The sequence below is a fragment of the Gigantopelta aegis genome, chromosome 4 (assembly GCF_016097555.1).
Source record: "Gigantopelta aegis isolate Gae_Host chromosome 4, Gae_host_genome, whole genome shotgun sequence".
Taxonomy (NCBI): domain Eukaryota; kingdom Metazoa; phylum Mollusca; class Gastropoda; order Neomphalida; family Peltospiridae; genus Gigantopelta; species Gigantopelta aegis.
Genome location: NC_054702.1, coordinates 49,811,533 through 49,835,186, shown reverse-complemented (window position 1 = coordinate 49,835,186; position 23,654 = coordinate 49,811,533). Strand labels below are relative to the sequence as shown.

The 23,654-nt window shown below is 32.2% G+C and overlaps 1 protein-coding gene across 1 annotated transcript; it reads right to left on the bottom strand.

The window, feature by feature from the left end:
* Positions 1-8,478: 8,478 nt before the first annotated feature.
* On the bottom strand, positions 8,479-21,686 carry LOC121370660 (c-Myc-binding protein-like). Its single transcript, XM_041496047.1, has 5 exons — positions 21,584-21,686; positions 17,660-17,732; positions 15,338-15,386; positions 13,111-13,240; positions 8,479-10,452 (listed from the first exon to the last, which is right to left on the bottom strand). The coding sequence occupies exons 1-5, from the start codon at positions 21,596-21,598 to the stop codon at positions 10,405-10,407; spliced, it is 315 nt and encodes a 104-aa protein (XP_041351981.1). The 5' UTR covers positions 21,599-21,686; the 3' UTR covers positions 8,479-10,404.
* Between the last annotated feature and the right edge of the window lie 1,968 nt (positions 21,687-23,654).

Below are 23,654 nucleotides of genomic sequence, written 5' to 3'. Positions count from 1 at the left end.
TTTAATTAAAAACATTTGACATGAAAATACAGACATGCAAAATTAATATAAACCACGTGTTAATAATGTAGGACTAAAAATTTGTAAGGAACGGATTAAGCGCGAAATTTAACGCATAAGTTGACACCGTCAAACTAATACCTATATTCTCGCCTTTTTACTTCGTAAAGTTAAGTAAAAAATGTAACCAATTTATATTGATAATATATATTCAGAGTAAAAATTGGATACAAACGTTCATGTAGCTTGCACATGGGCTATAACTCGGAACATTTTCTCAAAATTACAATGTTCAAGAGGTTCCTGTGCAACTGAATACTATTGGCAGTAAACATATATTAACAGAAACCTGCAGTCACAGTTCATCAAATATATTTTGACCAGTCAGTTGACTATCATAAGAGCCAGTTGAGTGAATAATGAATGAATGAATGAATGTTTAATGACACCCCAGCACAAAAAAACCCCACATCGGCTATTGGGTGTCATAAAAGGTAAGTATATGGACATTATTTATACAATTATGTAAAAACACAGTGTAAAGAGAGAAAATACAATACAATACAAATATTAAAGTAAGTATATTTTAAAATTTTGTATACAAATCAAAATGTTTTAAAAACTTAAAATTTAATTCAGTATGGAATTTAAAATATTCCAAAACATTTTTGTTGCCAAATATATAATTTCTCGTCGGCTTCAGATGATTACAAGTTGTGATAACATTTGTTTGTTTGTTTGTTTGTGTTGGTTGTGAGAGGTAATTAACAATAATGTGTGTGTTTGTTTGTTTGTGTTGGTTGTGAGAGGTAATTAACAATAATGTGTGTGTTTGTTTGTTTGTGTTGGTTGTGAGAGGTAATTAACAATAATGTGTTTGTTTGTTTGTTTGTGTTGGTTGTGAGAGGTAATTAACAATAATGTGTGTGTTTGTTTGTTTGTGTTGGTTGTGAGAGGTAATTAACAATAATGTGTTTGTTTGTTTGTTTGTGTTGGTTGTGAGAGGTAATTAACAATAATGTGTGTGTTTGTTTGTTTGTGTTGGTTGTGAGAGGTAATTAACAATAATGTGTGTGTTTGTTTGTTTGTGTTGGTTGTGAGAGGTAATTAACAATAATGTGTGTGTTTGTTTGTTTGTTTGTTTGTGTTGGTTGTGAGAGGTAATTAACAATAATGTATGTGTTTGTTTGTTTGTTTGTGTTGGTTGTGAGAGGTAATTAACAATAATGTGTTTGTTTGTTTGTTTGTGTTGGTTGTGAGAGGTAATTAACAATAATGTGTTTGTTTGTTTGTTTGTGTTGGTTGTGAGAGGTAATTAACAATAATGTGTGTGTTTGTTTGTTTGTTTGTTTGTGTTGGTTGTGAGAGGTAATTAACAATAATTTGTGTGTTTGTTTGTTTGTTTGTTTGTGTTGGTTGTGAGAGGTAATTAACAATAATTTGTGTGTTTGTTTGTTTGTTTGTTTGTGTTGGTTGTGAGAGGTAATTAACAATAATGTGTGTGTTTGTTTGTTTGTTTGTTTGTGTTGGTTGTGAGAGGTAATTAACAATAATTTGTGTGTTTGTTTGTTTGTTTGTTTGTGTTGGTTGTGAGAGGTAATTAACAATAATGTGTGTGTGTGTTTGTTTGTTTGTTTGTGTTGGTTGTGAGAGGTAATTAACAATAATTTGTGTGTTTGTTTGTTTGTTTGTTTGTGTTGGTTGTGAGAGGTAATTAACAATAATGTGTGTGTGTGTTTGTTTGTTTGTTTGTGTTGGTTGTGAGAGGTAATTAACAATAATTTGTGTGTTTGTTTGTTTGTTTGTTTGTGTTGGTTGTGAGAGGTAATTAACAATAATGTGTGTGTGTGTTTGTTTGTTTGTTTGTGTTGGTTGTGAGAGGTAATTAACAATAATTTGTGTGTTTGTTTGTTTGTTTGTTTGTGTTGGCTGTGAGAGGTAATTAACAATAATGTGTGTGTGTGTTTGTTTGTTTGTTTGTGTTGGTTGTGAGAGGTAATTAACAATAATGTGTGTGTGTGTTTGTTTGTTTGTTTGTGTTGTTTGTGAGAGGTAATTAACAATAATTTGCGAGTGTGTAATGTTGTGTAAACCCATTAAGTTATACATTTTATATATCCATTCGATAGAGTGACTATTTCTATATACTTATAGTAATTGATATGAAATGTATGTAGGTATGCACGTCAGATGATGTACAGGAAAGGTATATATATATATATTAATATATGTATACAAGTCTATCTGCGTAACTGTATGCATGTGTGACGCATGGCGTGCATTGTTTTTGTGCGTGCGTGAGCTTGCATACATATATGTATGTTTGTGTGCGCGTGTGTGCGTGTGTGTAATGTGTGGATGGTTTGTGGGGGCGAGTGTGCGTGCGTGTGTGTGTGTATGTATATTGTTAATAAGTATATTTAATTTGTATTTATAGTGTATATATATACATACGCGGGGTGTCATATTTAGATGTTCATCAGATAACTGTTACAATATATTATGGAAACATCAAAAAATCAAACTACCTGGTTGTTCTACACTTTTCAAATTCATATTAGTAGTAATAATGTAATTTGATATGATTGGTAAAAATGTAAAATATAATGCAAATTATACTGGCGTAAATTATTACTATTTTAAACTTGAAACGGTATACTTCAAACTATGGATACGGTCAACTGAATACTACTCACCAAATAAGCGACCGGGTTGTTTGACAACTTGTTACTATTTTAGAAACGGCATTCAAACGTTTATATGTGCTTGTTTGATTCACGAGTTTATATTTGCTTAAATATTCCAATATATACATATGTACCCTAGATATATTTAGCAGTTAAAACATATAGTCTGAAAATACGATCAGCAATACCTATAGTTCCATATACCAATATACTGACACTATCAGGATCTTAGTTTCAATACATCTTAAAGGTTGGAGAAGGGGACAACGTGACCCTTGATTAATAGGTTTCTTTTCTTGTTTGTTTTTAAATTTTTTATTTTCCTTTCCTCTGAATAGAAATGAATATTTTTATTGTAATTTTTCTGTCCTTGTTGTATACATTTTTACATCAAGAACTAACGATATTTCATTTAATCTATGAAATATATTTTTCCTTTTGGGGGAAAAAACGTAAGGATAGTTTTGCTCAAATTAAAGACCTGCTTTTTCCTAACAAGTTAAAAAATACAAATCCATAATAAAAAGACTAATAACCACTATAACAGTATTAGGTCTATACATGTGTGTAAATATTTCAAACATATTCTTGAAAAGAACAAATCATGGCTTGTCTAAAAATAATAACCCTTAACTGTCAGGGGCTCGGAGACAAGGAAAAGAGAAGAGATATATTACATTACCTCAAAGGCAAAGCATTTAGCATTTACTGTTTACAAGACACACACTTCACATTAGAATTAGAACCATTCATAGAGGCACAGTGGGGGTAGAAATGCATATTTAGTTCTTATACTGGAAACGCACGAGGAGTAACTATAATGTTCAATAACAATTTTGAATATAAAATACATAATATAAAAAAGATAACTTAGGAAACTATATTGTAATCGATATAACAATAGAGGGAGAGAGAATTACTTTGCTGAACATATATGGACCGAATGCAGATAACGATATTTTCTATCAATATATTTTAGACTGTATTGAAGAATTCCAAAATGAAAAATATATACTTTGTGGAGATTTCAATTTAGTGTTAAACCAGGATCTCGATACCAAAAACTATAAACACATAAACCATCCAAAATGTGGGAACAAAATTAACGAAAACATGGAAACATTTGATTTAATAGATCCTTTCAGAGAATTATACCCTAATCTCCGAAAATACACATGGAAGAAAAAAACTCCATTAAAACAAGCTAGATTAGATTTTTTCTTAATATCTAATAACCCGATGTCTATGGTGGAAAAGGTTATAATCTAAAAATAGCTATCGTTCAGACCATTCAGGAGTAGTTTTAAATATAAAAATTAGTCATATAGAAAAAGGCAAAGGCTTGTGGAAATTCAATAACTCTTTGTTACGTGATAAAGAATATGTTAACTTAGTCAAGGAAACTATTACTAAAATAACACGGCAATATGCTTTACCAGTTTATGATTTAGATAATATCGATGCAATACCGAAAGATGAAATCAATTTTTCAATAAATAGTCAACTCTTTCTAGAAACATTACTCATGGAAATAAGGGGGAAAAGTATATCTTTTTCCGTGCATAAGAAAAAATTAAACACCGAATTAGAACAAACTATATGTGATGAAATAAAAGCTTTAGAGGAAAACGAACATGTAGTTGACTGGAAAAGAATCGAAAGCAAAAAGTCTGAATTATTAGAATTACGTAAAGAAAAACTCAAAGGTCATTATATTAGGTCAAGGTCACAATGGATAGAAGAAGGCGAAAAACCAACTAAGTATTTTTGCAATTTAGAATCTCGTAATTATTTCAGTAAATTAATATCAAAAATTCAGTTAGATAATGGAATAGAAATTAAGGATCAGAAGCAAATTTTAAAAGAAACAAAGAAATTTTACCAAAATCTTTACTCCGCGCCATCGTGGCAAAATGATGATGGTATTATTAAAAAAACTATCTCACTTTAGTTTTAATAAATTAACTGATAAAGAAGCTGAAGAATTAGAAGGTGAAATAAAATATACGGAGGTATTAACATTTCTTAAAGCTATGAAAAATGACAAGAGCCCGGGGTCTGATGGATTTACGGCTGAATTCTTTAAAATGTTTTGGATGGATTTAGGACACTATATAATTAGATCTATCAACTATAGTTACACTATTAAAGAAATGTCTCATGTACAAAAGCTAGGTATTATAACATGTATCCCAAAACCTAATAAATCAAAAGAATTCTTAAAAAATTGGCGACCTTTAACCCTTTTAAACTGTACTTATAAAATGGCGTCAGGATGTATCGCGAATAGAATTAAAACCGTTTTGGATAAATTAATAGACAAAGACCAAACTGGTTTCGTTAAAGGAAGATACATTGGGGAAAATATTATATTAATCTATGACATTATGTTATACACAGAAGAACATGATATTCCTGGATTACTGCTACTAATTGATTTTGAAAAAGCATTCGATTCTTGATCTTGGTCGTTTATATATAAAGTGTTAGATATATTTAACTTTAAAACATCCATTAAAAACTGGATAAAAACGTTTTACAATAATTCTTTATCTAGTGTAATACAGAATGGATTTTTGTCTGAAGCTTTCAAATTAGAAAGGGGTTGTAGACAAGAAGATCCTCTGTCTCCTTATATATTTATTCTGTGTGCTGAAGTACTTGCAATTATAATAAGAAACTCTAGCAATATTAAGGGAATCAGTATTGATGGCGAAGAATATTTATTTTCGCAATATGCAGATGACACAAGTTTCATTCTTGATGGTTCTCTCGAGTCTCTGTACAATACATTGAAGGTTTTAGATTATTATGCATATATATTAGGCCTAAAAATACATTTTTCTAAATCAAAATCTATATGGATCGCTAAGAAAAAGTTTTCTAAGGATGTGTTCCATCGTACGCGGTGGAAGTTAGAATGGGGCGCAACACAATTTAATTTGCTCGGTATCAACTTCGCAGTTAACATGGAACAAATAATTGCACTGAACTATGATTCTAAAATAATAGAAATGCAAAATTAATGAGGTTATGGTTTGTTAGAAGATTAACAGTTTTAGGAAGAATAACAGTACTGAAAACTTTAATAATGCCAAAGCTAACCCATCTGTTAATAGCGCTACCAAATCCAAATGACAAATTGATAAAAAATGTAAATACATTATTTTTTAAATTTATCTGGCAGAGCAATACTGAAAAACTGAAACGGAATCTAATAATACAAAATTACAAAACAGGTGGTATTAAAATGATAAACATATCAACTTTTATAACAGCCTTAAAATGCACGTGGATTCGAAGAATGTTTTTAAATAACTCAAAGTGGATAACTTTGTTTAAATCGGTTACAAACATATCTTTAAAAGACTTGATTATACATGGCGATTATTTCCTAATGCGAAATATTGAACACGTCCGAAATACGTTTTGGAGAGACACCTTGTTCAGCTGGTTAGAGATACACAAATATCAAAAACCACAAAATGTTGAGGATATTTTAAGCATTAATATTTGGTATAATAGCAAAATATGTATAGGTAACAAACCATTTATATACAAAATTTATATAGATAACGGTATTATATTTATAAATGATTTATTAAATGAACAAGGTGATTTTTATACATACGAACAGTTTGCAACAAAATATCATATAAATACAAACTTCTTAGAATATGCTTCACTTACAAGTGCTATTAAATCATTTATAAACAAGCTTGGAACAATAAGGGATGACACGTTCACAATTCTAAAAAATCCGGTTTTTCCGTTTAAACTAAAATGTTTATTAAAAGACAAAAAAGGTTGTAAAGATATTTATGATATGATAACTTCACAAACTATAACCCCCAAAGCACAATTAAAATATGCGAACAAAGGATTTATGTACGATACCAGGCAATGGGAAAAGTATTATGCTATTCCTTTTCGATGTGTAAAAGATTCAACCTTATCATGGTTTCAATACAGAATACTGCATAGAACCTTAACTACAAATAATTTTTTACACACGATACATTATGTTGATTCAAATGCTTGTGACTTCTGTTAAAATTCTCCAGAAACGATACCACATCTATTTTTTGACTGCAATAAGGTTAACCACATTTGGGGAGCTACAAAACATTGGATACAGATTGAAACTGGAATTGATATTTGTTTTAACCGAGATATTGTTATGTTTGGTATGGTTAATAATGAACACATCAACTTTGTAAATTGGTTAATTATCAATATTAAATATTATATTTATAGTATGAAAGTACAGAAAAAAGTATTAAATATAAATGGAGTTAAAAATATATTGCGAAACAAATTTGAAATCGAAAGGTTTATTTCATACAAAAATTGTGAACATGAAATTTTCAATAATCAATGGACACAGTAGCTTAATCTTTTTAACTGAAACTTCTTATAAATAGCTTGTTTCGAATTACAGGTCTTTTCGTTTGTAATTGCAGGTTTTTTCGTTTCGAAATATAAGTCTCTTTTCGTAGCATAGATTTTAAGTCCCCCCCCCCCATTATTTATCTATCTATCTATCTATTCATTCATTCATTCATTTCTTTCTATTCTATTATATTTTCTTTCTTTCCTTCTACTTTTCTCAACTCTTTCCAAGATATGAATCATAGCATCTTGGCTTTCTTTGCCAATCCCCAACCATATGGGAACACTAGAAATATATTTATATGTTAAATTACTATAATATATATATATATTATGCATTTTCACTTATATAGAAACTCTATTGTAAGGCCATGAAATCAAGGCTCCCCAACCTTGACATGGTCAAACTTGGCTGGGGATAATAAAAGAATAATAAAAAAAAAAAAAAAAAAAAAAAAAAATTCAATTTAATAAAAAAAAAAAAATAATAATACATTTGTTTGTATATGTAAACAGAATTGTATTAATTATGTATGCATCATGGGTATTTATTTTCGATGCATTTAATGAAGAATTATTATGTTGTGTTTTGTTATTACATTGTTATTTCATTATATGTTGAGTAATAATGTTTAATACTTAATAGACAGGCCACAAGGGAGATTAGTGTACTACTATTTGTGTAACCTTCTTTAAATAAAGATTATTATTATTATTATTATTATTATTACACTTCACCAAAATGTGGCTGGCAGTCAGTGTACACAGACAATATTCACACTGAGGAGGGGGGGGGGGTCCTTCTTTAAAATAAATGAATGTTTCAAATACATATGGCCGATATGGGCACAGCTCAAAGACTACTTCCATCCTTCCTGCACTGCCTGCCACGTCAAAAAAATATATTGGTTAATATATTTAAAATCAAATTCAATGAAGACTTGGCAGCAAAATCTGCCTTTTCATTGCCCTTAATGCCAACATGGCTGGGTACCTAACAAAATATAACATCTTTATTGGCAATTGATAAAAAGACACTTTCGCATCATCATCCCAACTAAGGGATGCTCCAAATTCATGTACTGTATATAGCTCGTGTTTCAAGCACAAGGCAACTTGACACATTGGTACTAGATGAAATAAAATTGCATTTTTTTTTTTACCCAGATAAAACTATTATTTTTTACAACCAACACACTCACATTTATAACCAATCACAGGACTTGTGGTGTTCACTTCTCTATCAAAAGTTCGGTGCACCTCGAACTTTGACCCAGCCGGAAGTTATTTGGTTTAGTACTACCTATAGGTAATAGTTGTTTATCTACATGCAATATTTAGATTAATTTTTAGATGAAATATAGGGACCAACACAAAATTAAAAGAACAAACCAAAGGATTACTGATAAAACATTTTTATTATGTTAATGAACAAACAAAATTGACAATATGCTATTATTTTAACAGATTACCTCCACACTCATTCAATGTGATTATAATACTATTTTAAAACACTGAAAGTGGAAATATTAAAAAAGAAAAAAAAGAAACAAGAATGAATCAATGCACTTATCTTTTAAAAAATGAAAATAAAAAATAACAATGTATGAAAATAAAACAAATTGTGCCAGGTTTTCCAATTTTGACAAACTGTCAAATGTCACAAGGGGTAGTTCAACAATTAGGCTACATAATGCTTGGGGGCAGGGGTATTAGGAGATGCATTATGAAACATTAGAATAAAGAGAGAGTGTTTGTTGAAAAGTACATAATATTTTCAAAAGAAGTATCTCATTTTTATGTTTAAAAAATAATGCTGCTAGTCATTGCCATTTTGTTCCTTATTACTAATGTTCTAAATCTAATAAATATTATTATCAAACCAAACAAAGAGAAGTACAAACAGAAAATCTAATAATATTTATATTATTATGATAGGGAAATGGAGAATGGTATTGACGATTGAAAATCATTTTAAAGGGGTGGGGGGGGGGGGGGGGGGGGGGGGGGGCGTGGCCATAGCATTACAAAATGTTATTCTTGAACATTCCCCACTTAAATACCTGTACTTGATTTCTGAAAGGAAAATAAAATAAATAAAAATAAATAAAAATACCAACTTGTATTATCAGATACTTGTATATGAGCAAAAAGATATCTAGATTTTGGCAATGTGGTTCTATCAATTTTCTAACCTGGTAATACCATGTTAATTAAACCCTGCAGCTTTCAAAACTAAGCCAAATACTAAACAGACAAATTCAAGGAATTTTCAATTTATAAATGCTCTTTCTTCAGTCTATACACTGTCCCACAAACAGTAACCAAAAACAATTGCATATGTCACTGTGTAATGTAAAACCAAACAAAAACAGATCCCCACAACTAAACTGTACCTGCTAACCCTGTGTCAACTTAACGCTTCTGAGCAAATGTTTCAACATTAGTTCAAGTTTACCTGAATCCCACACTCAATAGTATGTACATACGTGTTGCATGTATCTAGACTGGTCCATAGTAGTTTAGTCTTAAAGGTCAACCAATGAATAACTAGATGACCAACACCATATACATACATTTAAAGACAGAGTGCTGCAAGTCCCAACACCCAACTTGATTCAGGACGGAATTAGCAAATTTTGGAAGCCATAAGACAATATTTCAGAAGTTAACCCATCATACATTAGGTGCCATGACTGTTCTTAATGCATACTTTGCAGCAAACAGTCATAATTATTAACAGAAATAAAGTATTTGGGTTATAAAATTCAGTTACTTTACATTAGTAATATTTGGGCTCAGTTGGCTTTCTAAATCTGAAAAACAATTGGTCAGCTGGAGAGGTTATTTTAGAGGGGGACAAATTTGTGATTGTTACAATATGAGCCCTATTTTTTAAATAATAAAACCTTTCTTCTTGTTTTTTTCCCACAGAGAAAATGTTGTGATCAAAGCATTTACTAGTATTGACAATTAAATAAATGAATACATAGTAGTTATATTACTGAGACAAAAAAATAATAATCAAAAGTGTCAAGATTCTCATTTTTGTAAAAATATAATGCAGACCACAAAAACGAAATATTCTGCTTTGTTGTATTAGGTATACAAAAAACAAAAACCCTGTTTTAACAACCAAAGGTACAAAGAGAAAACAGCTACAGCTTATATTTAACACTGCCTGCAGTTATCTTATTATCACAGTTTTAAATAGTTTAGTTAATCTACTAACGTCTTCATCAAGAAATAAGCATGGAATGTGAAGTCAGAATGTTAATAATGGTATGTACATGTATGTACATTATGAGCTGAAGAACACTGTGGTTTAGTTCTCAGGAGCCTCTTGCTCGGAGGGTGGTTCCAACTGTTGCATCTGAAAAAGAAAAGCAAGAATTCAGCATCAATGACAGCCAAGCTGCTGGTAGTCTTGGCCTTATGAATGAACAAATGAATGTTTAATCACACCCCAACCACAGATTATCAGCTATTAGGTGGCAAAGGGAGGCAAGTAGGAGTTTTAGGGATTTGTAAAGTTTTGTATTTAGATACTTACTTTTCTCAATTTTATTGTTTATAAAAATGTTCCTGAACTGTGAAGAAAAACCTCATAAACCGTGCACAAGAAAACAAAGTGAACGGAATTTGAAGCATAAAGCAGTTAGGGACATTGATGATACATATGCACATATACATTTTATTGATTATTATCCACAATATACATATATTTTCTTTATTATTACTGACTTCCACACTCATATCCAGGGCTAGAAATTAAAAAAATAATCTACATGCACCAGGTGCATGCTGAAAAAATAGATACATGCACCATTAAAATTCTGCATGCACCAAAAATAAGGCAACTTCGGGGTTTTTTTTTATACGAAGCTATTCGGAATTATTCGGCAATACCTATATTTATTTATTAACAGTACCGGAACGTTATACAACTGCATTTATTACTGATTCTTGATCAAATTTGAAAATTTCACCCAACGTAAACACCGTACAGAAATCTATAATAGGCCTATTACAAAAACGTACGAATATTTGTGTTTTGTATTAAGCAAGTTATCAACTTTTTTAACTCGATAAGATCTGTTGGTATAATATAAATTAGCCTACGGAATTCGACAAGAAGTTGCGATTGAAATAATCACTAGCCGACTTGAGTCAACTACGTGAGTAAGGCATCTGCATGTTCGCAATCATCTGATCAAGTGCCCATATCTGAGGTCGAAAATGTTCAAGGCAGTTACGGTACTTTGTATTGATCACAGATCTGGTAGAGTTCAATTTGTCAGTGACGACAACAACTGTGTTATGCGCGTGGATACCCCAAAGTCGGTCTCGACCACCTTCCCTAATACCGTTCACGGATATAACCGAGATATTGCCGGCAATTTTCGCAAATATATTTCACGGAAATGACCGAAAAGGCGCCATTGTTGTAAGTAGGATTATGGGATACAAAATGGATGCGCCCATAAGATAAAAGTTATCGTTTTCATGTGGCGAACAGATTACGAAATGCATACGCAAAATTCAACAGGATACTAGTATACGCAATACACAGTACTTGAAAAATATTAGCATGCACCGTGTGCACCCAGTTTTAAAAGTTACATGCACACGCAAAAATGAGCATGCACCGGTGCATGTACTAACACTGCATTTCGAGCCCTGATATCTGAGTACATGTGTAGACAAACGTCAACTGGTAACCATTCACTGCATTGTACACTATAGACCGTCCTGTGCATAACTGTGCTGTGTAGGAACGTCCTGTACAGAGCCGTCATCACTATATATATTTTTTTAATACGCCACGTTAAATATATATATATTCCCCCCCCCCCCACCCGAAGTATTATCCAAAATATACATATATTTTCTTTATATACAAAATATATATTTATTTCCTTTACTGTTAATGTGTTTTCCACCATATCTAAGTATATAAAATACTAGACCGCCCTGTGTAGGAATGATACAAAATATATATTTATTCCCGTTACTGTTAATGTGTTTTCCACCATATCTTAGTATATAAAATACTAGACCGCCCTGCGTAGGAACGTCCTGTACAGAGCCGTCATATATATTTTTTAATACTATTATCCACAATATACATATATTTTCTTTATTATTACTGACCAAACTGGATTTTGTCTTCAAATAATTTCATACGTACGGAAACAAATATTTTAGGAAATAAAATTAAATTTACGCTAGTACAAATATTAGAATGATCAGAAACACATTTAATATATAGTCACTAATATGTTATGCAGGAAAATATATGTGATATGTAATTACAATTGTTAAAAAATCTCTGTTAGTCGATAACATCTTAAAAATTGCAGCAAACTCAGGAATGTCCCTTTAATTCTTAAAACTGGAATTTCTGCAATACAGCATCTGGTATTATGTAATGGGTTGCCAATTTCTGCTGTCTCAGCCCAGATTAACAGACATCAGAGTAATTAATGCTCGATTGTAGCTTCAGACACTTACACATTATGGTTTCCACCTTTCATTTTTGTTCAATATACTTTGATAATGAAATACTGACACACCGAGAGTAAAATAGTAGAAACAACTAAAATTAAAGTAAAATATACACACGCCTTAATTTGTATTTTATACACTATATACAAACAGAAAATGTTATCTTTTCTGCGATAGAAACGAGATGATACACACACTGAATTTTGCTAAGAAAGATCAAAACTGGTGTGCAGAATTGTTTGTTTATGTTTTAATGTCAGTTCATAAATAAGAACGATACACGACAAAACTGGGATACAGCAACATTATTAGTCCTTGTTGCTGCTACAGTAACATTCATTCGGCAATTATCAGACATGTTCATTCAGTCATGAATTGATGTCAAGGGAAATAACTCTGTATTCTAAAACGCGACCCTCTAACCGGATAAATATTAGGTCCCCAGAGTGATGTGGTTTAGACAGGTTTCACTGCATATGCAGTGTACAATGACATAACTATCATTATGGTAAAACTTATATACCTTGATTTTGAGATCATTGTTTTCTTCTGTCAGCTGTTCAACTTTCTGCCTAAGTTCTGTCACCTCAAGCTTCAGAGCTTCAACATCAGCAGTGTCAGGACCTGCAGCCCCCAAATGTTGCTTCAAAAAGCTTTTAACAGTTAAAGAAATTAAAGTTTGAAATATTAATTTGTTTGTGTAAAGAGATTAGCTTTGAGAATATATTTCAAACACTTACCAACTTGATGCCCTCAAAACTGGACTTTCAATAAACCAGGATTCCCTTCATAATTCGGTGTTCTCTCCCCCCCCCCCCCTCCCGTGTTTTTTGCACAGATCAAAGTAGAAATCTTATTTTAATAATGATTTCAAGATATTTGAAAAAGAATAAGTTTGCAATCATATCTCACGAGACACGCTTGTACAATGAGTGTGTTATGATTGCAAACTTCACGAGATGAGATATAAATCATATTTGACAAAAAACATGAAATTTTCTATTTATTATATAATTTTCGGCAATTTACCTTTATTGCCAGCAGCAAAATTTATACATGTAGTTCCGTCTTTCTTACAGTGAAGATAACACTTTCTACAGTGATAACACATTTTAGAATAAAATAGTGAAATTTTCACTCTAAAATGTGTTATCACTGAGTGACTGATAACGTTTTTATTTCACTGATATTTTAAGATATCGTATTTCACTAAATGTTATATAATAAATAGAGAATAATACATGAGTGGCCGTTAGATCAATAGCAATGTTATTCCACATTAACAGATGCCTTTAACAGGGAAAATATTTTTCATTTGTGTTACGTACAATACTATTGGACGATTTGATTTGACACTTACAAACCTATGATCATGTCGGTACTAAAAACGATGTCATCACGATTTGGCGAACACAAAATGACATCACATATTTTAAAGTGTACATGTTTACAGATCTTTGTTTTCATTGTTAAATTTGTAATAAAAAGTTACTTTATTAATGCATTTCATTATATATTATTTTAACAGAATAAATAGAACTTTTTTTAAAATAATATAAAAACGTGACTAAAATATGAACTTAAAGCAATACTGAAAACAGCGTGTTTTCATTCTTTCTATATAGGCAACATGTACGTATATCGAAAATAAACGGCTTTTGAAGAAAAAATTAGCTGGGTAATAAATAGAATAACAAACTCTGTACCAGTTAATATAAAATTTATGTCCCTCATTAAATAATTTTCATTCTTCACAAGGGAAAATTATTACACTCGGGGCATAAATTTAATAACTTGTAACTAGTTTATTATCCTCTGTTTATTTTTATTTTCAAATGAATTAATTACTTTTCATATCACTAGCTGATAAAATGTTTCACTAGTTTTGTTTTTATAAATGCGGAGTAAATATATAGCACAAGATAGATAATTTTATAATATATGAACCACTTCAGGCCTTTCCCAAGGATTTTTTTAAAGGCGCTTATATTTATAGCATAAAACACAAATCAAGCCAAAATAAGCACAAAGAATTTTTAATGTGATCCCCTAATGTGGGACAGTACCTTTTTATTTTTTTTCACATGAATCGATCGCTTTGATATCATCGACTGATAAAAATAGTTTCGTTTTTATAAAGGTGGTGTAAATATTACTTTGCACCCAAAATAAATAATGGTAATGCTAATCACTACAAGTTGCGTTGTTTTCATAAGCAGTGATATTCCTAACAAAATAAAAAGTTTCTAATCTTTTATTAGGAATTACTGAATTAAACATTGGGCTCAATTCATGGATGTTATTGTTAGATGGGTTTCACTACATCATGAAAAGCAGTTATACGGGTATAATATATTGTAAACCGACTGCGAGTGTGTTCTGTATTCGGTCAAAAATGACATTTGCGGGATCAAATAGACAATAACACCCACAAATCTAAAAACTCCATATGATTATCTCCTAAATAGTACATGATTAATAAAGGACAATAGAAACATTAGTTCCACATTTGGTTGACAGGCAGTTTAATTTTTGACAAGCTCAAACTGACTGACATACATGTATATAGGTAATTTTGACAGGCACCACTAAAAAATATATTTTCAGGCCTGATATACATGTATAATATTTTCCTTGTTATAGGACACAACAATTGAATCTGAAGAGCTTCTTATAGAATCTTATGCAACTAGCAACTTCGATGATCTTAACACTGAAAAATGTAAGAATAACACTGTCCAAAAGGATACTCTAAGGCATTATTTGGTTTTTCCGGTTCTTCATACAAACCTACCAAAACTGAAAATAAAAAAGAGAAACACCATTTAAATCACAGCTTCCCCTCAGTAAAAACAACAGTTTCACTAACAAAATCATTATAAATGCATTTAAAGATAAAAACAAATCTGCTAGCCTGAAGCCCGAGGATAGTGTTTTTCCATGTCAGGGAAACATTTACTCACAAGGCCAAATAAAAACAAATCTCAGAGCTTCACTATAGTATTGAGACACCAGTAATTTGTGATATATTTCTCATTTAATCTAGCTACCAGTGTACTTTTATTGAAGTCTAATTTACACAGTAAAAAAAAAGATTTTTCACCAAAACAATTATGGCTGCTTCTTCATAACTGGTATCCCACATACATGTATTTGTTCTATACACAAGTAATACCACACAGGCATAATGTGACCAGTCATCAGTTTAATTTATTTATTAAGATTTTACAACACAGCCTCAGAATTTTTAACATTCAAAGTAAATTATTTTATATATGGTATAATGCATAGATTATTTATTTAAAAAATATTTCAGTTGCAGATAAACAAAAATTAATTAATAAAAAATATTTAATTAAAAGGAAACTTATAACTTCTTTTTAAAATACATATTTGGTCAGGAAGTTGGGTGAGGTTTAGCTTGGAGGGTTAGTGAAAAAAAATTTTTTGTCAAACACTGAAAACCCACTATTTATAATCATGTTAAAATACCATACAAAGTATTTGTGTTCAGTACAATTTGATATATTTAAGGACTGCTCATATGTATAATCATGTTAAAATACTATACAAAGTATTTGTGTTCAGTACAATTTCATATATTGTATTAATTGTTGGCTAATTTGTGGTTTTGAAATTCACAATAATGATTGAATTGTTGATCGGACCAGCAAAGATTGAGCTGAGTGAATGGGATTGACTAGATGTAAATAGCTGAAAATGGAACTATAATTTTAAGATATCTTAGCACAACTGGCAGTTTTATTTTATCTCATACATTCATATTTATTAGTCATGTGATGTATAAAAGCATACATGGTTTTTTAACAATCACTTGAATCTAAGATAAAATGAATCTTAGATAAAATAAATATTATGTTTACAATTGTTCATGAATCGGACATCCTGGCAAATCAATATCACAATATTAGTTTGATGAAGTGCATTTATGTCTTGTCATATATAAGATTGTAGTGTCCGTAACCTTAGCGTGAAAAAGAAAGAAGCTACTGTCATAAGCATAAACTTGGGATAACAATTCCCATAACTCTTAATACAACCAGATATGAAGTGCGAAACATTTTATCATAGCCGTATGGGCTCCCATTTTTGTAGGGAGGAACGCTGATTTTTACCCGAATTAATAAAAAGTGCCCGAATCTGGACTATGTTTATTCATATTAGCATTCCTGCCAGACAGCTATATATGGTTGCAAACAAATTGCCACACATTTTTACATGAATTACACCTAATATTGTGGGTAGAATGATGGAAATATATGGTGAAAAGTGTTCAGGCCATCTCATTTTGCACCCCCCCTACCCTCACACCGTTTCATACGCTTATACATTTTATGGATATGGCATACCATAATAGTAAATTTATGGCAAAGATAAAATATTTAAGTTTTACAACAATAATTACACCATTAATTTGTTGGAAATACATTAAAAATAAATAAACATTCATTTAGTTTGTGTTTTTGTAGGGGTTTTTTAAAAATATTTTGTCATGGTGTTGTACTAGTCTCTGTAACAACCCTGTGTTTCTGCCAAAAATAATTTTTTGGGTATGGCTTTATGGAAATGAATGCAACCACAGTGAACAGGGGGTATGGGGAGTCTCCTCCAGAAAGAAAATGGGTTTAGGGTTAGGGTTAAGAAAATCATATCTAGAGTAATGTTAAGATTAATTATTTTGTCAAAAGGTTAACTTAAAAAACAAATCTGCAAAACAATTTGGGTATGGCACTATACCAGTTTTACCCTCTGGCAGAAACCCTGTCCCTTTGTTGGCATATGAAAAAGAGTCAAAACTTTTTTGTCAGTGATATTTATATAACTTTAAACATTATACATCAGAAAAATATAAGTTTTGAGTACCACAATTACTTTATTTTTGGACACGTGTGGAAGTGAATGGTGCCCTTTATTGTAAAAAAGCTGTATACATTTGTGGCTGTACAGAGCATACACAATTTGAATATAAACAAAACAAAAACAACACACAAAAAACATCTTTGTGCCAATCCAAACTAAAGTTACTGTGCATTTCAATGTCTGAAAATTACCTTTTGTCAAAGCATCAAGAACTCCAGCCTTTTCAAGATATTTTCTGAATTCTTCTCTCTTTGAATCTGCAGCCTGCAATGTTAACAGTAACATACATAAACAAGAGCCAGAGTAAATTAAAATGTTTTGTCATTGCAAGCAACAAATTGTCAAAACTATCTTCAGTTGAATTCATGTGCATTCATAAATCAGGATGCATAAAAATTGGCATACTCAGTGTTCTAGCTGGGTGAAAATTAAGGACAGCCACGCAACACCCTACCCTTAAAAAAAACCCAACCCCAAAACCCTGAAAAGCAACAAAAAAAGAAAAGAAAAAAGGGAAAGCTTGGTTACCGTATATTGTTGTGTTGGTTGACTTTGTGAAAAGATATACTTCTCATTTTGCTCCTCAGTATTTGGAACACAAATGTGGGTACAAAATACAAAATGTACCGTTAGTTGAACCAAAGATATTGGTTTGATATTCACAGTCATTAGTTTTGCTGAACCGATCAAAGTTTTAATATTATTATTTTAATAAAGATTTCATAAGTAGTTTAATTTTTGTAAGGCCCTTGTATATATATTATTTGTCACCCAAGATAAATGATTTAAATGAACACTACCACATCTGTTGTTTTTATAAGCAGTGATATCCCCCCCAAAATAAAAAAGTTTCTAATATTTTTATAAAGAATTGCTGAATAAACAAATGACAAAGTAAAAATCATCTGTTACAACCAATTAAATCTACAATAGAGGGCAAAATATCAGACGATAGTGGATAAAAAATAGACAGAATGACCGTTCTGATCATGTGACAAATTTGGCGCCAAATAAGTAGTTTTTCAGCCGGAGATTGTCGAAAAGATACAAAATATGATGTTTTCATTGCTCAAATAAAATATAATTTTTATTGTGTGTATCAAACATACAAATGGATACAGACTGGTATGGAATAACGTAGATGCTGTTAAAAATACTGTTAAATTATGTTATGGCAACTGTTGTAAGCTACTTAAGTTTTTCATACACACCACATCTTGTTTCCTTTGATATCCAGTGTGCAGACTGATGGGTGTGTGTGTGTGTGTGTGTGTGTTTGTATGGATAAAAGTGTGTATTTGAAAATAGTGGAAATGGGTGCTGTAAAATATAGTAGGGTGCAGAAAAATAAAGAGGTATGGCAGAATGTGAAACGAGGGTGGACAAATAGCAGACATTTGTTTGTTTTAATTAAATACTAAATTTCAAGTAACTTATCAACCTGACGAGGTTAATCATCCAAAAATGACCTATTTCAACAAAACCTGTTGGGTCAGCATACATATTATTTCAATATGAGCAATTGGGAATAGACATTTTTATCGTCAAATTTCAATGTTTAAACATCTGCAGTTGACCTCAACTGTACAAGTCAGTGTTCTCGCTGCTCCATTTAAGCGGGGCGCCCCGCCCCGCTATTCCATTTTGCCGCCCTCCTTTCACGTTCCCCGCCCTCCTTTATTTTTGAGCGCCCCTCTTTATTTTCCAGCACCTATCTCTGCGATTTCCAAATGCACTTTTTTTTCACACAAAAAACAACGATCAGTCTGCACACTGTGACACTGGACATCAAAGGAAACAAGCCGCGTTGTGCACGAAAAAGCAATTGACAAAACATTTACGACAGTTACCGGAACATAATTTAACAGTATTTTTAACAGCCTCTATTTTGTCTAATATCTGTATCCATTTGTATGTTTGACAGACACAATAAAAGTTATATTTTATGTAAGCAATGAAAACATTTAATTTTTTACGGATTCGGCAATCTCCGATTGAAAAAAAAACCCCTCTTATTTGGCGCCAAATTTGTCACGTGATCAGAACGGTCATTCTGTCTTTTGTTTCCACTAACTATCGTTTGATATTTTGTCCTCAGTTGCAGATATAATTGCTTGAAACTGATGATTTTTACTTTCTGTTATTCTGTTTATTCAGTAGTTCTTTATAAAATATTGTAAACTTTTCATTTTGAGGGGATATAAACGCTTATAAAAACAACGGAAGTGGTAGTGTTTATCATTAAAGTCATTTATCTTGAGTGCCAAATAATATATACACCGTCTTTACAAAAACGAAACTACTTTTTATCAGCTGGCGATATTTTATCACAGCGATCGATTCATTCGATGAAGATGGAAATAACAAAAATGTATCTGACATTAGATCACTTTATAAACATCTTTATTGTTTTTCGTATATCTTGAAATCTTTATTAAAAATAATAATATTAAAACTGTGATCGGTCCAGCAAAACCGGAACTGCCCGTGAATGTCAGACCGATATCATCTTCGGTTCAATTAAAAGACGAGTCTTTTTATAAACCCCTTTGCACTTTTTTGTAGGCAAAATAAGGAGTGTCTTTTAACAAAGTCTACCAATACAAAACAATATGGTAACCAAACTACTCCTCTCCCCCCATCCCCCGCCCCCTTGTTTTTTTTGCTTTTCATTTATTGGTGTGGGTGTTTTTTTTGAAGGGTGTGGTGCCGAGCGGCCGCCCTCCTTTAATTTTCATCCAGCGAGAACACTGCAAGTATATTAAAATGTTGGTAATATCAGTAACTGTATTCTTGAACTGGACCATATATATACAATATAATGTATACTATCAGGGGTGGATCCATGATTTTTTTTAGGGAAGGATGTAAGGTTTAAAAAGGGCAGCTATAGTACTCTTAGTGTAGATCCAATGTAGAAAAAGAGCACCCAACAAAGTCAAAATTACAGTAACTGGCATTACATAATAAACTTCTGCAAAAACATCCAGCTCACCAAGACATTATATAACCACACTAATTTTATTATTTTTAACTTGTACATGTATTTATCTGTTAAACACTAAACAGTGGATATTCCGGGCATTTTAAAATTTGGGGGGGAGGGGGGGGGGGGGTTACTCCCTAAAACCCTTCCCTTGGATCCGTGGTTGATTATTATATATATGTATTATGCTATATAATGTCAAATTGATTTAATTAATTTAGAAAACTTATTAAAAGGGATATACTGGAATTGAATTCATGTACCATATAGTAGTAGTCTGATGATATACTTGAGGCAAGTGAACAGTCCTTTTTTGGCATTGAAAAAAACATTTGGAACTATTTTAGCCCCCCTTGCTAACCCTAATCACTCTGTAGCAGTGTAGGCTATCAACACTCCTCTGTAACAATCGACCGACAAAGTTCCTAAATTAAAATAAAGTAAAACAGAAAATCACTCGACCCTATGTTCCTAAAACAAACTAAACCCTAACCGTTCCTGCAATAAAACACAAAATAACGCAAAGTTCCTAAAATAAAATGGAAATTAACTCGAGTTATTGGCTTTATTTTAGTAATCGTCAGAGTAGTTAAAATTATCGAAAATTACATATTCGTTATTTAGTGTATAGTAAATGGTTGTATTTAGGTGGCGGACATTCTATAACCGTACCGAAATATTTACAGAGTAAATGCTAATAAAGATATTAAAACCCAAAATAAGGATTAAATTTAAAAACATTTCACTGTGCCAATTTTTATGTCTTGAAGTCTTCTGTCAATTGTTGCTAAACGGAGTTATTTCCCCTTAATGGAACATTTCCATTGGGTGGTTACGGGCAATTAATTTTTTGTTGTTGTTGAAAATAGTTCTTTAAAATGTATTCCATCAGTACAGCAAAAAATCGGTATCATTCTTGTCATATTTAGAAAGTGTACGCGGTCTCTACCAAAAGCAATACTCCCAATCAGAGTGATTTCCCCTAACAACGAGTTCTGGAACAGTGGAACTGGAAGTGGAATCTGAAAACACAAATAGACTATTTTCTATTTATTAAATCTGATAATACCGAAAACAATAACCTTACTATCTGTTTAAAAACGATTACCTAAACTGTACTAAACATTACCTTGTAAGTGGTCATTTTTTTTTTTTCAAACGGTCGTAAATCTAACCAACCTTATCAAACCCAAACCAAACAGTTGCTATATAACATATGCGCATGCGCAAATATATTTCTGTGGTTTTTTCCAAAGCTAAGTACAAAAACTTACGCACTACAGTCAAATCAATCTAATCATATATTTATATATGATATAATAATGACATGGTATACATTGAACAACATAATAAGAATATAAAATGGTTAAATCAGATACATAGTAATAGTAATGATGACAATGATTATATACATGTAATAGTTATACGATATGTACAGTCGTCACTACAGCCCCCAAAAAGGCTACCACGAGTTGCCCTTAAATTCAATACTCACCACAATTGTATTTTTCACTATATCTGAACCATTTACATTACAAGTCTAGCTCAAGTGTACCCTAGCTGGCTCCTCCGTCCGGGACAACAAAAGGGTTGGGGTGGGTGGAAGAGGGGACCGCCCGCGCTGGCAAGTGCAAGGGATCACCAGCAGCCCGACCGGAATCGGTAGCGGGCCGGAGCAATGTTCGTGCTATTGAATTTTGAATACTAGTAACTAGTATCCCATAGGATTAAGTCTAAAAGGAAAGTAGTGCGCAATTTCTTGAAGGAATTTTGGCGCATTTTTGAACGGTTCATCGAAAGAAGAAAAAAAATGTTTATCGACGTTCAACACACATACGCGCACGCGCGCGCACACACACACACAGATATATATATATATATAGAGAGAGAGAGAGAGAGAGAGAGAGAGAGAGAGAGAGAGAGAGAGAGAGAGAGAGAGAGAGAGAGAGAGAGAGAGAGAGAGAGACAGACAGACAGACAGACGGGGGCATTCAAATATTACGCAACGCTAGGAGGTATGGGGAGGTGTATATCTGTCCAAATGTTATAATAAATATAGCGCTACAGGGGGTAGGGTGTGTACTGAACAGCGTTACATACTCAGACGATTTTTGTTTCTCACGAATGTTATGTGATGCCACGACGACAGTGTATACTGTATAGGTAGTTACATAGCTAGAAGTATACACACAATTACGATTATAAATCGAGTTGAAATGGTGACACCAGACAGTGTGCATTCGATTGTCCAGAAACATATAAGCTCAAATTTGGTTATGCTTGCAAATTTCAGAAAAAACATACCCAGATAGCACACTATGGTTGGCACAATGTTGGCCCAACATAAACCATACCGTTGGCCCAAGGTAGAATGCCGATGTTGACACATGGTGATTTTGACCCGTTTGCTCACTGTTGCTAATTCCACGTTGCACCGACGATGTACCAACGTTGTGCCAACATTTTCATACCACGTTATGTAGTTGTGCCAACAGTGGGCCAATGCAATTATAAATAACAAAAGTACAGTTGTAACATTTATTATTGAACTACATATCAATCTTGTTCATCATCTTTTTCGGATTCCGACGATGTCTCCATGACTGCTTGCCTCGCACGTTGCCTCTACTCAAGAGGCAAGTGCTGCGATGACAAATGCAGAAGATAACGATGTCATACTAAAATTATTTCAACAGTTTAGTCTTAAATATACACCTGAAATTATATAAAATTAAAGTATATACCACTGAATAAAAAGGTTCGTATGTAATCAGTATACGCAAATGCCATCTTGTTCAGACTATTACTGTTACCACAAAATAGACCCTAACGTAACATTTTCCTCGAGTTAAATGAAAGCACTTAAAGTTTGTTTTAAAGTGTTAACGACTCCACTAGAGCACACTGATTTATTAATCATCGGCTATTGGATGTCAAACATTTAGTCATTTTGACAGTCTTAGAGAGGAAACCCGCTGTTTTTTTATTAGTAGCAAGTGATATTTTATATGCACCATCCCACAGGCAGGATAGCACATACCACGGCCTTTGATATACCTGTCGTGGTGCACTGGTTGGAACGAGAAATAGCCCAATGGACCCTCCGATGGGGATCGATCCCAAACCGACCGTGCATTAAGCGAGCGCTTTACCACTGGGCTACGTTCCGCCTCATGAAAGTAGGCCTATACTTATTGATA

Bases quoted from the DNA above. Each gene is read 5' to 3' on its own strand.
- LOC121370660 (XM_041496047.1), bottom strand. The intron at 15,387-17,659 runs GTAATTTTCAGA...TTTTATTTTCAG, and splicing joins TCTTGATGCTTTGACAAAAG to TTTTGGTAGGTTTGTATGAA. The intron at 13,241-15,337 runs GTATCCTTTTGG...AACTGTTAAAAG, and splicing joins AAACCAAATAATGCCTTAGA to CTTTTTGAAGCAACATTTGG.